Source organism: Moschus berezovskii, chromosome 17 (assembly GCF_049115385.1).
Source record: "Moschus berezovskii isolate FMDL1 chromosome 17, NW_MosBer_1.0, whole genome shotgun sequence".
Taxonomy (NCBI): Eukaryota; Metazoa; Chordata; class Mammalia; order Artiodactyla; family Moschidae; genus Moschus; species Moschus berezovskii.
The window spans coordinates 37,363,736-37,381,471 of record NC_142476.1 but is presented as its reverse complement, the minus strand read 5'-3'; the positions used below and the strand labels follow the sequence as shown (position 1 = coordinate 37,381,471).

The 17,736-nt window shown below is 43.5% G+C and overlaps 2 protein-coding genes across 6 annotated transcripts in view; one reads left to right on the top strand and one right to left on the bottom strand.

The window, feature by feature from the left end:
- The window catches only part of AADACL3 (arylacetamide deacetylase like 3), a 109,711-nt gene extending 105,557 nt beyond the window's left edge, over positions 1–4,154 (bottom strand). For 4 of the 5 annotated variants that reach the window (XM_055419232.2, XM_055419231.2, XM_055419240.2 and 1 more), the window contains exon 1: positions 3,881–4,154. The gene's annotated coding sequence lies outside the window, so the exon portion shown is untranslated. Of the gene's footprint in view, positions 1–3,860 lie in introns of all 5 variants that reach the window. The other variant, XM_055419234.2, reaches the window with a different exon arrangement.
- Positions 4,155–4,176: 22 nt separating this feature from the next.
- Positions 4,177–14,883, top strand: PRDX6 (peroxiredoxin 6). Its single transcript, XM_055419241.2, has 5 exons — positions 4,177–4,354; positions 8,511–8,667; positions 10,952–11,098; positions 12,062–12,208; positions 13,782–14,883. Exons 1-5 carry the CDS (start codon positions 4,260–4,262, stop codon positions 13,908–13,910), a joined length of 675 nt encoding a protein of 224 aa, XP_055275216.1. The 5' UTR covers positions 4,177–4,259; the 3' UTR covers positions 13,911–14,883.
- Positions 14,884–17,736: the final 2,853 nt, after the last annotated feature.

Below are 17,736 nucleotides of genomic sequence, written 5' to 3'. Positions count from 1 at the left end.
GGTAGATGTGGAGCTAAAGGAAAATGAATGAACAACTGGAACACCTGAACATAAACACTAGGAGTAAAGACAGAAAGAGGTAAATAATTACAAGATATACTTAGAGGCAGAAGCACTTGTACTTGATTTTGAGTCCTTTTGGAAGTGAGTAAAAGGAGGGCTCAGGATGACATTCTCCTAAGAGAGAAGGGGGAAAACTGGGGATGTTCAGTCTTGTATCAAATGAGTTTTGTTTGGTGGGGGAGGTAGGGAATTAAGAATCACACTTTGGGCATATTCCATATATCTATGACAGAGGTGAAGGTGTCAAACGGCAGACAGCAATGCAAAGCTTGAGGCTGGCTGAAGATAAAAATGGGCATCAGCAGCAGGTAGATGCTATTTCACGTCACAGGACTAGATGACATCACTTACAGAGAAACTGTACTTAGATAAAAGGGCAACAAGTGTGCTCTGAGAAGCTCCAACACTTATTACAGAAATCAGAGAAGGGATGAGGCATGAGTAGAGGAGACAGATTAGCCAGTGAGAGAAGAGGAAAAAAATCAGGAGAATTTGGGGTTATGGAGGCAGAGTAAGAAGTGTTTACCCCCAAAGTAGTCAATTCTGTCAAATACCAATCCCACTGGATTCAACAAGATGAGTTTAAATGGACAGAGGAAAAGAGAAAGGAGCAGAGAAGTGAGTTGCAGCAAAAGGAAATGGTGGGTCAAGGTAGGACTTTTAAACTGAGCTGTCTGATATGGGAGCCTCTAGTCACAGGTAGTTCCTAAGCACCTGAAATGTGACTAGTGCAAATTGAGATGTGCTACAGGTATAAATAATGCACCAAGTTTTTAAAACTTAGTACAAGGAAAAGTATAAAATATCTTGTTAATAATTTTTATATTACTTGCGTGTTAAAATGGTAAATTTTGTATACAATGTGTTAAATAAAATGTATTACAATTATTTTTTCTTCTTTTCACTATTTTGGGTAGAATTTTTAGTTTATTTATTTTAATTTTTGGCTGTGCTGAGTCTTCATTGCCCCGTGTGGGCTTTCTCTAGTTATAGTGAGGGGGGAGGGGCTACTTTCCAGTTGTAGTGCTCAGGCTTCTCACTGTCGTGGCTTCTTTTGTTGTAGAGCACTGGCCCTAGGTTTGAGGGCTCAGTAGTTGTGGTGCACGGGCTTAGCTGTCCTGTGGCATGTGGGATCTTCCAGGACGAAGGATCAAACCCATGTTCCCTGCATTGGCAGGCGGATTCTTAACCACTGGACCACCAGGAATATCCATCTTTTCACTTTTTTAAGGTGGCTATCATAAAATTAAAAAAAACAATACACGGCTCACCTTATATTCCTATTAGAGAAAACTGTATTAGGGCATGTTTGCCTGCTAACAGAATGAGCAGGGGAAAAGCAGAGATTGATAACGTAGAAAGAGAAAGCAGAAGAGGGAAATCATAAATAAGCTTTAAGAGATAAGGAGAAGTGGGGAAACAACCATAGATTGATGGACAGAGAGAAAGACACATGTACACATGCAAATATTTCTCATATCCTTTAAAAAGAAACGGTGTGCATGTGCACTCAGTCACATCCAACTCTTTGCAACCCCATGGACTGTAGCCCACCAGGCTCCTCCAACCATAGGATTCTCCAGGCAAGAATACTAGAGTGGGTTGCCATTTATTTCCTTCTCCAGTAAACAGAGGCTATCTAATCTTCTTAAATGGCCATGAAGTATTAATAAACATTTAGCAAGGTCTAGGCTGCAAAAAACTCTATTAGCCTTTGCCCTGCTTCATTCCGTGCTCCAAGACCAAATTTGCCTGTTACTCCAGGGGTTTTTTGACTTCCTACTTTTGCATTCCAGTCCCCTATAATGAAAAGGACACCTTTTTTGGGTGTTAGTTCTAAAAGGTCTTGTAGGTCTTCATAGAACCGTTCAACTTCGGCTTCTTCAGCATTACTGATTAGTGCATAGGCTTGAATTACTGTAATATTGAATGGTTTGCCTTGGAAATGAACAGAAATCATTCTGTCGTTTTTAAGATTGCATCCAAGTACTGCATTTCGGACTCTTTTGTTGACCATGATGGCTACTCCATCATGCTGGAGAAGAGTTCTGCTGGAGAAGACTCTTGAGAGTTCCTTGGACTGCAAGGAGATCCAACCAGTCCATTCTAAAGGAGATCAATCCTGGGTGTTCATTGGAAGGACTGATGCTAAAGCTGAAACTCCAATACTTTGGCCACCTCATGCGAAGAGTTGACTCATTGGAAAAGACTCTGATGCTGGGAGGGTTTGGGGGCGGGAGGAGAAGGGGACGACAGAGAATGAGATGGCTGGATGGCATCACCAACTCGATGGACATGAGTTTGAGTGAACTCCGGGAGTTGGTGATGGACAGGGAGGCCTGGCGTGCTGTGATTCATGGGGTCTCAAAGAGTAGGACACGACTGAGCGACTGAACTGAACTATTATAATTAGAGATACATTGCTCTTTCATTCCCAGCAGAAAATGGACAAGAAACTTTGCTGCTGTGGCTGCAGGAAGATGGCCAAATGGTTCTCCAATACTTTGCGCAATCTAGTTCCACACCCATTATGTCTAACAGGTCACAAACATTTATTAATAAAATATGGTCGAACCTTTAGGAGTTCACAATCGTAATGTACTGTTGTTCTTCCAAACGACCATTGCCAAACCCTTCACTTTTTCCTTCCTACCTTTTAACTCTTAACAAGTTGGCATCCTGCCCTCCCCCAACCCTGCATCAGCATTTACTGTTTTTATTATAACTGTATGTATATCTGCTTTCCTTCTAAGAGGAAAGACTCTCTTCTGTATCACCAGGCTAGCACAGCACATAGAACAGTTGGCAAAGCAAGGGTTATTGCATAAACTACTATCATCATCCAAATAATAGCTACCATTTCCAGAGCACTTACTATATAAACTACACTAAGATAATTATGAAAACAGATGCACCTGACAATTGGTATTACTGGCCTGGAAGTTAGGAGTCTTATCCCTACAAAAGAGCCCTTGGCGCACTGTGGCAGAGGTCATAAACTGTGTAGAGTTTATCTACATTATCCTGGAGGCTTTCCCTGAGCAGACTATCCAGTCCAAGTAGCATCTCAGCTACCCCCCAGCACATGCTACTGTCTGACATAGTCCTGTTTAATGATGTCTCCCTCACTATAATGAAAGCTCCAAGAGAACAGTCATCTTGCCTAAATTGGGCTTGGCAGGTAGAAAGTTAAATAAATGAATCTAAACTCCCATTTCCTTGGATGGCCGTGTTAACTTGCACACAGTAGATCACAAGTAGGTTTTTATATTTATGCTTAAATTTCAGGATAACTGTGTTGTATATCTTACGGTCCATAATGAACTCTGGGAGTGGAATAAAACTAAAAGTTTCGTCATATTCCCCCAAGCATGTACTGGAATTTCTGCGGCAACAAGAAAACCACTTCCTCTGACGTAAGGTGGCCCACATGCCTGCGTCTTGCCACATCCTCTGATAACAGAATTCAGGATGGCTAGAGAAGGAAATGGCAACCCACTCCAGTGTTCTTGCCTGGAGAATCCCAGGCATGGCGGAGCCTGGTGGGCTGCCGTCTATGGGGTCGCACAGAGTTGGACACGACTGAAGCGACTTAGCAGCAGCAGCAGGCTGGCTGGGGCGGTCCGGATTGCAGACGCTCACGCTAACAGAGCCGGGAGTGCAGGGGTCTCTGAACTCCTTCGGCCTGCAGTCGGCCGTGAGGAGGTGGGCAGGAGGGTCTCCGCGGATTCTGGCGGCTCCGTAGGGCGGCTGTCCGCCTAGGGGCGCCCCTTCCTATTGCGTTCCTCTTCCTTTACCTCCAAAGTCCAGAACGCACCTCCAAGCCTCCAAAGGGCGACGTCATTGAGTCCCCTGTCACGTGGAAGGAGCGACAGTGTCCACAGGCTCCCGGCAGGGCAGAGGCCTGGCGGGGTGCTGGACCGGGCCCAGGACAGTCCGGCCCGAGTCCTGCCTCAGATTCCCGCGCGTTCCACCCCGTCGCCCGGGCCGCCGCCGCTTCCAGACGCCAGACGCGGCCCCGCCCACCCTGCAAACGACCTGGCTCCGCCTCCCGGCCCCGCCTATCTGGACTCCGCTTTGGTCCCGCCCCTGGAAGCCCCATTTATTCCGCCCCCAGCACCTACACCGCCAGAACCAGCAGGCTAGTGGCTGTCGGTGCTGCACCTCCTCCTACTTCCCGCGTCACCGCTGCCGCCATGCCCGGAGGTCTCCTCCTCGGGGACGAGGCCCCCAACTTCGAGGCAAATACTACCATCGGCCGCATCCGTTTCCACGACTATCTGGGAGACTCGTAAGTGGCCACCTCGTCGCCCTGCCCTAGCCTCGGGTTACGCCCGGACTCAGGGGTGCCTTCCCTTTTTCCTCCTCACCGCTCGGCCCCCTACTCGTCGCCGGTCTCCTCCCCGCACCGGTTCCTGCACGTGCGTCTCGTTGTCTGGCCGCTTCTTCGCGGCGGCGCTGCGGAGGGGCAGCGACCCGCCGGCCCGCCCTGCATCGGCCACTTGATCGCCTCTCGCTCCTCGGCCCCCGCGTGGTTGGGCTGGCTCCCGGATGAGGAAGGGGGAGGGGGAACAAAATTGGGTTCCCGCGGGTCCCAGGAACGGGAGGCCGGTGCGGAGGAGTGTTTAAGTCCATTTACTTTTGTTGGGTAAACTGTGCGAGTAGCATGGTCCAGCCGAGGCCCGGAGGGGGCAGGGGCCGGGCAGCATCGGCGGTCAGTTCCTGGGACTCGTGCCCAGGGTCGTACCTCCCTCCCTCCCTCCGTTCTGCAGTTAGTTCCCCGGGGAAGGTGGGTAGCCAAGGCCAGTCAAAGGGCACTGCTGCTGGCTGAAGGTTTAGGAAGGGCCCAGCGTGTTATCTGAGGGTTCTGCTTGCTGCAGTGGTATTTGCAGGCTTCTCAGCACAAAAAAATTTAAACCACCAGCTGCCAAATTGGTGGCTGAATGACTTTTTTGTCCAGAGCCTCCCCCAGCTGCTAGAATTTGATTTGATAACAGCTTTGGGAGGAACCCAGAACACTGTGTGCGGGTGTGTCCTTTATTCCAGAACTTAAAGCACCCTGAGGGAAGGGCTTTCTGAGGTTAAGTTTGCAGTAACTATGGGTAGGTCATGGACACCAACACCTCCCACTTTGAGGCCCTTTTGTTTCACAGCAGAGTGCCTCTTACTGCCCCTCCCCCTTCTGCCTTGCTCCCAGCCGCACGTAGCCTTGCCAAACTGGTGACCCGTGATCTAGCCTGGCAATCATACTATTATGACTAGGAGTATATAGGTGGAACTGTGGTTTTACAGCTTCAGAGTCAGCAAACGTCAAGTTGATTAGATTTAATATGAAACATCCCAGCTGTGTCTAGTTATATTATGGTTCTGGGGTTCCAGTGCCTGCCCCTCTCCGCACACACTGTGGGCTAAGGTTTTACAATTCCTTCTTGCTTTGCATCCCTTTTGTAAACAGTGGCCAGGTGTATATGTTACTGACAAAGGGTGAACTTTATGAGATGAATTAATGATATGCCAAATCTCTGCAGAGCACCTGGGAGAGATTCTTAGGCCTAACCAATCTCTTCGAAGTGTGTTAGTTGCTCAGTTGTGTCTGACTTTTTGTGACCCCATGGATTGTAGCCTGCCGGGGAGAATCCATGGGATTCTCCAGGCAAGAATACTGGAGTGGGTAGCCATTCCCTCCTCCAGGGGATCTTCCCAACCCAGGGATCAAACCCGGGTCTCCCACATTGCAGGCGGATTCTTTACCACCTAAGCCACTGGGGATTTTTTCCAACCACTGATTAAGGGAAAAGCTAAGTTCTTTGAGAGGACTAGGCTAGAAAAAGGATGAGAAATGGAACACTCAGACCTTAAAAGCAGACAAAGACTTCAGAAATACAGACCATGTCCGATCTCATACTCAAGTGTCTAGGTATTAGTATTTCTCCAAAACTCCATGGGATTTTCAGAGAATGTTTCTTCCCATTCTTACCTACAGCCCCCACCCACATAAAACAAAAACTTGCCAAAGCTCTTAGGTTGTATAGGTTAAACCTAAATATTATTATGAAGCATATTTATTGTAGCAATAGTTATAAATGATGTCACCATTTAAACTAACCCTACTTGTTTGGATTTTTTGTTGATCTGATTAAAAGTGGTACCTTCTCAGGGAATCAGCAGTAGGAAGATGACAGAGAAAACTGCATCTATAAACAAATAATATACAAGTCTGCCATGGGTCAAGTATGGGATATTATTATTTCCTGCCTTACCCCAAAAATAAGTTTGAGCCTTTTATAACACTATAATAAATAGATTGTGCCTAATATAATTTTTCCCAACTCCACTCTTCATGTGATTTCAGTTCAGACTATCAATTTTTGATCAGATGTGTTTTGGAGAAAAAAATTACAATTTCAAACATTACGGGTACCTACCCTTCCCCTGGACAACTGGAAACAACCGAGAGGTTTGGGAGCTTATTTAATGAGTTTATTGAGCTCAATCACCATATATATGTGATAGAAGCAGCTTCTTCACAGTACATCTTCACCAAACAAAACGTGGGTTTTCCTTGGGTTTTTCCAGGGGGTTTGTGAGTTGGGACCATCTCCCTTAAAAAAGGAAACCTTTTTATCTTTTGAAAATGAAGAAAGAAGGAAAGGGGATACTGTAATTGTATTCCTCTGAAGAGCAGCAGTAGGGAGACTTAGAGGGGAACAGGCCACAGTAAGATATTCTCAGGGTTTATCCGGTTCCTGCTGCTGCTGCTGCATCACTTCAGTCGTGTCCCACTTTGTGTGACCCCATAGACAGCAGCAAACGAGAGTGCGGCTTCTGAAGGGGAGAATGTGAAGTGGCTGCAGACAAGTTTCCTTAACATGATTCAGCAAAACAGTCTCTTGGCTCACAATGCAAAGAGAAGGGCTGATTTTTCTAACTAATCACCTCTTTAACAATACAAGAGGAACTGCCCTGTTCATTTTTTTCTCAACTTCTGGAGACTTTCCTTAAGTCTCATCTGACCCTTAAATAGATCCTTCACCACAGACTCTAAGGCCTAGATTGTACTCATAACTAATTATTTTTAAACATTTTAAATAAATCTGTCGTATTGCCCTTTATATATATAAAAAAACATACCACACCCTCCCACAATCTTAAAAATATTACCTTTCTCTTCCCATTCTTGCCACAGGGCCATCCATCCTTTTTATAAGGAGGTCTTTTCCTTTCCTGAAACCTTGAGAGCTGAGTGGCAGATGTAGGTGGGAATTAGGTACCCTATCTCTGCTTTCTTCTTTGTGCTTCAGGAAATTTGGCAAACTTGGAGGGGGTCAGCGTGGCATCTAGGCTACCATGAGTAATCTACTAGTTTAAGGTCCTGCTTTAATGTTGTTAATTTCACTAGAGCGTGGAAACAGAGTGTGAGATTTTCAGTTGAAAGAACAGTTTCTGCTGCCCAGAAGAAGACAGATTCTTGGTGACTTAGCTTAAAATGTGCTTAAAATTTATACGTTTAATCTTAGGCAGTGATGATTTAGATAATACTGTTTCCCTAAGAATCTGTGGTTGTAGAAATCAACATTGAAGGCTGTAGTTTTCTACCCACTTGGTCTAAAGGAAGAAGAAACTGTACATGAAGAAATAGGTGAAACTCTTAAAATGCTGTTGTTTTGTCAGGGTACAAATATTGGGTGTCCTGTTTAACAGGTTAGATCAGTAAACTAGTTTTACAAAAGTCTTTATATCTGTTCACGTAAAAGAAGCCAAACGTCAGCTTTAACTTTACATATAAATAGAGGATAGAAGCCTATTTATTTCAGGTTACATAATGTGTTTATTATTTAAGTCAGGCATTGGTCTAGATTCAGGCATACTGACTCATCCAGTATTGGAGGTGAATGTCAGCATATCTGTGCTTAGAAAAAAATGTAGAAAGTGTAAAGAGGGGGGAAGCTATTTTAGTATTTAGTTTGAATAGCACAGATTTTTTTAGCTGAAAAGGACTCAGGGTGGCTCTGGAGTTACTAAAGTAGGCAATACCCTGACAGTCTTTTTAAATATTTACCATATTGAATTTCATATAATTGATTGAATTGGGCATGAAACAGGTTTTTCTGGAGATAATTGAAAAGCATTCCTCAACAGAAAAGTTTTAAAGTGATTGTCTTCATGAGTGCATGCTAAGTCGCTTCAGTGTCCCAACTGGAGTGGGTTCCCATGCCCTCCTCCAGGGGATCTTCCTGACCCAGGGATGGAACCCACATCTCTTACATCTCTTGCTTTGGCAGGCGGGTTCTTTACCACTAGCACCACCTGGGAAGCCCCAATTGTCTTCATAAGCATTCATTTAAAAAAAAAAAAAACATTTTTGATCTAGGATTTGTGATTTTTCACTGTATGTGATGTTGGTGATCATCTCTTCATTCACTTGTGACCTTCTTTTCCTTATTCAGATGGGGCATTCTCTTCTCCCACCCTCGGGACTTTACCCCAGTGTGTACCACGGAGCTCGGCAGAGCAGCAAAGCTGGCACCAGAATTTGCCAAGAGAAATGTTAAGATGATTGCTCTTTCCATAGACAGTGTGGAAGACCATCTTGCATGGAGCAAGGTACTACCAGTTGGCGGAAGCTTTGAGGTTACAGATCATGTTATAAATTTTATAGAGTAGCTTGGCTTTTTTGAGGTGAAGGTGATACTTTCTTTGATACTAAATGATAGAGGGTAGGAATTGGCTTGATTTGGGATAGAATAAAGCCAAAGCATATGGTTCTTTGCTTTTCATGGGTGTAATGTAATGCCTGTCATGCAAATAGCAGGGTTGAGAGTTACTGCATAGTGATCATTGAGACTACAAGTGGCAGAAGGAAGAGTTTATAGCCAATTATATAATACTGTTTAAAGTATAGGAACACACCCAGGTTCATGTTTCCGGGTGAGCTTGTGCCTTAGAATTTTCAGAATTGTGATCACATTAAATAGGAAACAAGTTCCAACTTTACACCTGGTTATGTAGGAAACCTCAAGGTGCCTGTAGCATGAAACCATATCGGTTGTTGTTTTAGTGGTGGTGACGTGACAGACTGCTAGTTGACAGAAGGAAGAAAGTTAAGCTAATTAAGAAACATGGTATAATTTGTTATCCATTTCAAATTTCATGAATGCTGTGTTTATCCTGTAGCATCTCTGTGGCGAAATCCCCAGAGGTTCTTAATCTGCAATGCCACCAACTCCTGTTTTACTTTCAAGGTGTCACAGAATACATAGACCTTATTCCAGCATTAACTCTTTTTCCGTCCTAAAACTCTACCCAGATAAATTCCTCATTCTCCAGTCAATAGTTTATGCTCAGACTTGGCTACAAGTTTCATTCATATTGCTCCCTCTCCCTAGAATGCCTTCCTTTCCCTTGTAAAAATTGTATCCATCCTTCAAGGCCCAGGTCAAAGTCATACCCCGTTCTTAAACCCTTTCCTAGCTCAGCAGTCTTACACATGGAAAGGCTGGTGTACTTCAGCTTCTGCCATTTGCATATTACCATCTTGCATTTGTTGCTACTTCTTATGGAAATCATCTAACCAAATTAGAAGTTCCCTTAGAGACAGGAACTTTACTTATCTATATCCCACATGTACTTACCATAATGCTTAGCCCACCTCAAGTGCAATTTCAATGCCAGGTCAAATGATAAAGCTAGATTTTTTGTTTTTTTCCCAAAAAACTTCCCAGGATAGAAAAATGAATAAAGTTTTTTCACTAGGGGAGGAAGGCATAGAGAGCGGATGCAAGTACATTGTCCTTCAATTCAGACTTGGAATGCTTTGCTTTTTATGTGGATTTCACCCTAGTGTAAATTCACCTCTGCCTTTTTACCCATGAGAGATTCACCTTTGACTTGTTCCTGAAGTGAATATTCAATTCTCTGTTCTTTTTGCTCTAAGCTTTGTGTTTCTTCTCATTTCTTAATATCTTTGTTTCAGTAGCTTAATGTCTGAGTCAGGGTGCTTTTGAGGCAGGGGTCAGATCAGTACCATATCTACAGAATTATCTTTGCCTGTGATATAATTTCTGGATGTGAACGCATTGTTACTGATGGTATTTTTTTTTAAGTGTTTGGGTACCCAGAGGTACCTGGGATTGACGTCTTAACTCTATATTATTCCACTTTTAGAGAGTTTAATGCTGCTTTCTCAAAGCAATAAAAACATGCTGAATTTAAAGAGCCTTGGGCATGAAAGGTTTTTCCCGTGGTCATGTATGGATGTGAGAGTTGGACTGTGAAGAAAGCTGATCACCGAAGAATTGATGCTTTTGAACTGTGGTGCTGGAGAATACTCTTGAGAGTCCCTTGTACTGCAAGGAGACCCAACCAGTCCATTCTAAAGGAGATCAATCCTGGGTGTTCATTGGAGGGACTGATGCTAAAGCTGAAACTGCAATACTTTGGCCACCTCATGCGATGAGTTGACTCACTGGAAAAGACTCTGATGCTGGGAAAGGTTGGGGGCGGGAGGAGAAGGGGATGACAGAGAATGAGATGGCTGGATGGCATCACCGACTTGATGGACATGAGTTTGAGTGAACTTCGGGAGTTGGTGATGGACAGGGAGGCCTGGCGTGCTGTGATTCATGGGGTCGCAAAGAGTCGGACACGACTGAGCGACTGAACTGAACTGAACTGGGCATGAAAAGGCTCTAGATTATACCCTACTGTTATTTCTGTCAGTGAACAGTTGGGTTAAGGAGTGTTCATTTATTGGTTTTCTTATTAAAATTGTGTAGAGAAATTATTATGATTATGGTCCTCTCTTCCCTGTCTTACAAAATGATGGCTGTTAACTGATGGCATTTAGAGGATATGCCTGCTTTAGACTTCCCTTTCCCCTGCATTTCAGGATATCAACGCTTACAATGGTGAAGAGCCCACGGAAAAGTTACCTTTTCCCATCATTGATGATAAGAATCGGGACCTTGCCATCCAGTTGGGCATGCTGGACCCAGCAGAGAAAGACGAAAAGGGCATGCCTGTGACTGCTCGTGTGGTGAGTTATGTACTACTAGATAATCTGACCAGGCAACATCTATCTGAGTAAATGCTTGGGGCAACTCAAGTAAATAGGTGAATATCTCCAGTTAGGAAATAAGTGTCTGCTGGCACTCTCACTTTTTATCTAAATGCTGGTAGAAAGTAAAATTTTTCAGCTAAACTTATTAATAAACTGCTTAATTCACAGCTTTGAAAATCTACATAAAAAGTTATCCTAACATGTCATCTAGAATTGTGAAATCTTTTGCTGTAGTTCTGACAGCCCTCTCTTTAAAGCAGTGGGTCATAGCCTTCTTCATAAGGCATCTGTTTTGAATTCTTATTTGTTCTGTCCTTATCCACCATAGAACAAACTTATTCCCACATCTGCAAAAATATACAAAATTTTGAGGACCAGTGCCAACTCCCATGGGGCTTGCCAAGTGGCTCAGTGATAAAGAATCTGCCTGCCAAAGCAGGAGATATGGGTTTGATCCCTGGGTTGGGAAGATCCCCTGGAGTAGGAAATGGCAACCCACTCCAGTATTCTTGCCTGGGAAATCCCATGGACAGAGGAGCCTGGCAGGCTGTGGTCCATAGGTCACAAAACAATTGGACATAATTTAGCGAGTGAACAACACCATCAACTTCCATTAGTATTATTTTTATGATCATTTTCCATAGTTAACATAGTACCTTCCTGAGGGCTTTTCTGGATTCAGTTCACAAGTCAGTTTTTCTTACTGACAAAACCAAATATAATTCCCTTCAAGTTTAGAAATACAACATAGAGAAGAAAATCATAACTATTCCAACTACCCAGTATGTTTGGCATGTCTTTCTAGATACTTGGGGGCTTTTGTTATTTTGTTTTGTTATACCGTTGAACATTTTTAATGACTAAAGAGCCTTATAAGAGGCTTTAATATCAAAAACACTCAGAGAGTTCTTCCTGTTTATGTGTCTGTGTACTTTGCAGGTGTTTATTTTTGGTCCTGATAAGAAACTGAAACTGTCCATCCTCTACCCAGCTACCACTGGCAGGAACTTTGATGAGATTCTCAGAGTAATTATCTCTCTCCAGCTGACAGCAGAAAAGAGGGTGGCCACCCCAGTTGACTGGAAGGTAAAGATGCTAAAAGGGCAGAAACCCAACTTGCCTAGAAGGCCTATGGGGCCATCTGAATGGCTCCCTTTAGGGTGTTATCTGGGGCTCTGTTTCTGGCATGCAAATATACTGGGAGGGCTTTTCCTCCTGGCTGAGTTTAGGATTTACTGAGAGGCCATTTTTCAGTGTCTTTAACACCTTTTATACAAAATATAAACTCCCTATATTTCTAACTTTTAGGTTATTTGGACAGATTAACTGGTCAGAATGATTCCTTTTCCTAAATAAAAGGATTAAAAAAAAAAACTTGAACTCTTTCCTGATGGCAAAATATTTATAGCAGAACTTAGTTTGACCACTTAAGTCATGGGTATAAAACTATTTGGTGTATTAATGTCTTGAAACATTTCTCTTAAGCTTTGGTCTTTTAAACTCATGTAGAATTCTCTGAAACCTATTCATGAATTTTTAATCCCTATGATTCCGGCAATATGTAGGACATGGATAATATCACAAAAGTTTCTTAACGTCGCTGCTGCTGCTGCTGCTAAGTCACTTCAGTCGTATCCGACTCTGTGTGACCCCATAGACGGCAGCCCACCAGGCTCCCCTGTCCCTGGGATTCTCCAGGCAAGAACACTGGAGTGGGTTGCCATTTCCTTCTCCAATGTGTGAAAGTGAAAAGTGAAAGTGAAGTCGCTCAGTCGTGTCCGACCCTTAGCGACCCCATGGACTGCAGCCTACCAGGCTCCTCCATCCATGGGATTTTCTAGGCAAGAGTACTGGAGTGGCTTGCCATTGACTTAACGTCGCTACATTTTTTTAATCCGCTAACCTGAATACCTGGTCTTGTTATTTTGTCTTCTGACCCACAAACCTTTGAAATTCTGTGTCCATTCATTGAACCTATGTTTACTGAGCCCAGACAGTAGGCACTGGGATTTAGCAGTGAACCATCAGTGTAAAGTCCCTGCCCTCACAAAACTTACATTCCAGTGGGTAAAGAACAACAGTAAAGTTTACAGTACCTTAGGTGACAGTGTATGATAGACAGTAATCATGCAAAGGTGGGGAAAAGGGGAGCAGAGGTGGGAGGAGTTGCTTTTATATTTGGCTGTCAAGGAAGGAAGGCTCTTCTCTGAAGAGACCTTTGGGGAGGACGTAAAGAAAGCGAGAGACCAAGTCATGCATCTTTAGAAGGGAAGAGCACTGCAGGCTTAAAGGAACAGCTAAGGAGTTTTCTTAAAAGTGAGCTTGGCACGTTCAAGGAACAGGAGAGCCAACATGCCTGGAAAGGCAGCAGTAGGAGGTGAAGGTAGGGACCAAGGGTGAAAGAGGAAGCTGGGTTCAGTCACACAGGGTAGTAAAAAGGGCTTATTTATAATAAATTTTAAAATGCAGTAGCAAACCATTACTGGGTTTAAAGCAGGACTATTTCTTGTTAAGGTGGGGAGATACTTCTCTTCCCAAAAGTGTCAAAGATCGATTTGTGAAAGCAAAATTCCTCAGGGGGAGAGAGCAAAGCAAAGGAGACTTGATTATTCTCATCATGAAAGATTGAATTTCACCATTCTCAATGTCTTTTCAATAGAATGGGGACAGCGTGATGGTCCTTCCAACCATCCCTGAAGAGGAAGCCAAAAAACTTTTCCCTAAAGGAGTCTTCACCAAAGAGCTCCCATCTGGCAAGAAATACCTCCGCTACACACCCCAGCCATAGGCTTGCCACGGAGTTGGTTCTGGAGCTGCCCACTTAGCACCATGAGCCAGAGGATGCCAGCTGTCCATCATGTTTCCCCACAGCAGTCCATTAAAAACATTCTGGTGTGATCACAGCCAAGGCCTTTAGGTTGCTATACTACTGGCTTATTAAATTATACTAAAAATTCCTTGGGATCCTTTGTGCCTTCAGCAGCTTTCTCCTTTGTTCATATATCTTCACACTCTGCTGACTTTCTTCAAAATTTAAGACTTATCTTGGATCTCTGCAGGGTTTATGACCAAGAGGTGGTATCAGTTTATGGTTGAAAAAGCCTGCTTTGCTTCATCATACTGTGTTGACCAAAATGTTCATTTGGCTTTTTAAAACCCGAACGAACGTTTTGGCCAAGCCAATAGAATGACTATCAGGTTTGGCTTTTGTTTTGTTTTTGTTTTTTTTTTTCTATTCTAATCAAATTCTCTGTTACCCATTTTGGGAAGGAATACAACTTGGGGTTCAACTTCCTCTGTACATATCTACGTGGGTAACCTAAAAACTTAGAGTAACCCGGAAGTTCTTCAGTATTCCATGTTTTGATCACAACTGGGAGAAAAAACCTTTTCAATTCAGTACTTTTCTAGTAGATAAATGAAAGATGAGCCTGGGGAGAGAATATTTAAATATTTTGCTATCAATAAATTTTTCAATAAATTTCTGTTGAAAGCGAGAAGCTGCAGAAGAGGCTCCACTTGCCTGCCAGAGAGGTGTAGCAGAAGGCATGAGCAGCGTAACAGTGCCAGGTGCCTTTTGGAGAATTTCTGGATGTCAGTCTGTTCTACGATGATGTGCATGTGAAAGGGCCCACCGTGGGAAGAGGGAAGAGGATGACGGAAAATGTTTTATTATCTATTCTTGCAGTGGGGGAGGGAGATGTTTTTCTGAATTTTGCTTCTTAGGGATCAGCAAATAAAGCCTTTTGTCAAAAACGTGATCAGAGAATTCTGTTGTCACATTTTGAAGTACTAGTTCAGACTCATATCCTGAGGGCAAGACGTCTCCTTGCTTGGACTGACACTGATGCTTCTCTCCAAAGACAGATGTATAAACGTTCATGCAATGAAAACAGAGAAGCTGCTGATGAAAATGTGATCCTGCCACATCTCCTGGCCTACTTTGCACCTTCGTATTACTTACCTGGGCCCTGTCGAATCTCTGACCCCTGCAACAAAGAGCTCCTCTAACCTAACACCTTAACAGGGGTGTTCGATTTAAGTATACCAGTGTTGAGGGTGATGGGACATCTTTTGCTTTTCTGGAAAGAGTACGAAGGATTCCTAACTCAAGAGTCTCTCAGACTTATTATACTGTCCTAGTTTTAGAAAGAAGGGTCCCATACCTGGTATAATCTCTTGCATGTAGCCCTCTATACTTTTATTGAGTAGAATAACATAAAATCTGATCCCTGGTGCCATGTTTTAGAGAAGTCATTAATTTTTCATTTCCTTGATTTCACCGCATGTAAAATTTGGGTAATGCTAAGAAGACTGAGAAGGAAGGTGAAAATTCCAAGTCATATCCTTGGGAATGCTGGTCTGAGGGAGACTTAACTGGGCTGGCATCTTGCTGTCACCTCTTCTCCAAGTCACTGTGTTTTGTACCTAAAGAACTAAGGCTATCTGGTGCTCTTCAGCACATCTCTTCTGAGTAACCCCTGGCTCCTCAGATCTTGTCACCCCCTGTTAGGTTCCTCACTGCTCTCTTCCCTTGGTTATTCACCCTCAGTCCTGCCTCTCAGAGTCTGGCTTAAGTCTAAATCTCCAACATTAATTATTCACACATGAATCTTACCTTACTGATTGATGGGACATTGGCCATTAAGTTTATAAATTCAAAATCAAATTCATCAATTATTCCCCCGATAAATACACTGCCCCTCTTATCACTCAGGCATCCAAACCTTGATGTTTTGTTTAGCTATATCTACCCTACCCACATAGATTATGTCAGTATAAAAATGCTGAAAAATTCAAGGAAAAGGGAGGTCAGTTCAGTCGCTCAGTTGTGTCCGAATCTTTGCAACCCCATGAATCACAGCACGCCAGGCCTCCCTGTCCATCACCAACTCCCGGAGTTCACTCAAACTCATGTCCATCGAGTCGGTGATGCCATCCAGCCATCTCATTCTCTGTCGTCCCCGTCTCCTCCCACCCCCAATCCCTCCCAGCATCAGACTCTTTTCCAGTGAGTCAACTCATCACATGAGGTGGCCAAAGTATTGGAGTTTCAGCTTCAGCATCAGTCCTTCCAATGAACACGCAGGACTGATCTTTAGAATGGTCATGTACCCACAAATTAACTTCTGGTTCTATCATGAAGCCATGGGAGTGTTGGAATATTCTCCAAATGTAAAATGTTACATAATGAATGTGTGTTGCGAGGGTAGCAGTGATGATAAGTCCTTTTTTTAAAAAAAAAACAAAACTTGGCATTGGAAGGAGAATTCCCCTTTCCAGAATTGTTGCTCTCAATTTCATAGGGAGAATAGTTTTAATAAATCGAATAATTTATTAAGTGAAAATGAATTATATGGCTGTTGTGGCTATGAAAGAAGCTGGCAGTCTACTGGGTGCCTTCTCAAAGAATCAGCAAATGCTTTGGCTAGAAGAGATAGCCATCTAAGATTCGCAAAGTGACTTGAGGTTCCTGGGTAGTCTTGCCAAAAGTCTGACCTTACCTCCAACCATTCCCCTGAGGGTAAGAATCCTCATTAAGAGGCTCAGGAAGGGGTAAGGAGCTAGAATGGCTGTGTCTAAAGGGCATATCAAGATGCCACTTGGATGCAGTGAACTGGCACAGTGATTTACTCAATTTGACCTCCACTGCTTTGGGCAGTGCAAATTGAGGAAATACAACTTTGATTCAAACTTAAAGGATGCGTTAACTAGTTAAAAAGGCATTGCCACTTTGTCAGTGATTGATTCAGCAATGAGCACTGAGACACAAATAGAGGATCATGAGTTTCTACAAGAATTCTTTCTCAAACGAGCAACCAGAAGCCGTTTTTCTCTCTCACAATGAATATAAACAAGAAAACATGAGATACTGATTGCTGCTACAGCTAACTTACAATTAAGTTAGCAGGGATCCAGCCATAGAATGAGGCTGTAAAAGTTGACAGCCAAGTTGAGAGAAAGGAAAACATCTGACCCTTCATGATCTTCACTGAGTCTAACAAGTGTGAACCTGTCCTACCTCTGGACTACTCTAACATAAAATAATAAATTACCAGGCTTCCTTGGTGGCTCAGTGGTAAAGAATCTTGTCTGCCAATGCGGAAGACATGTGTTCGATCCCTGATTCGGGAAGATCCCACATGCCACAGAGCAACTAAGCCTGTGTGCCACAACTATTGAGCCTGTGCTCAAGAGCCCAGGAGCCGCAACTACTGAGCCCACGTTGCTGCTGCAACAACTGAAGCCTGTGCACCTGAGAGCCTGTGCTCCCAAGAGAAGCCACCACAATGAGAAGCCCACACATGGCAACTAGAGAGTAGTCCCCACTGTCCGCAACTAGAGAAAAGCCTGCGCAGCAATGAAGACTCAACACGGCCAAAAATAAGTAAATAAAATTTTTTTAAGTAATAAAAATAAATCACCTTGGTGTTTAAGCCTTTTTGAGTTGGATTTTCTGGTACCTGAGGCCAAAAGCATCCTAACTGATACACATAGAATTAAGTGTCCTCTGGGGTCGCTAAGGGTCGGACACGACTGAGCGACTTCACTTTCACTTTTCACTTTCCACTTTCACACATTGGAGAAGGAAATGGCAACCCACTCCAGTGTTC

Coding starts and splice junctions, on each gene's coding strand:
- PRDX6 (XM_055419241.2), top strand. CDS start 4,260: ATGCCCGGAGGTCTCCTCCTCGGGGACGAGGCCCCCAACTTCGAGGCA. Junction 11,099..12,061: donor TGCCTGTGACTGCTCGTGTG/GTGAGTTATGTA, acceptor TGTACTTTGCAG/GTGTTTATTTTTGGTCCTGA. Junction 12,209..13,781: donor CCACCCCAGTTGACTGGAAG/GTAAAGATGCTA, acceptor TCTTTTCAATAG/AATGGGGACAGCGTGATGGT.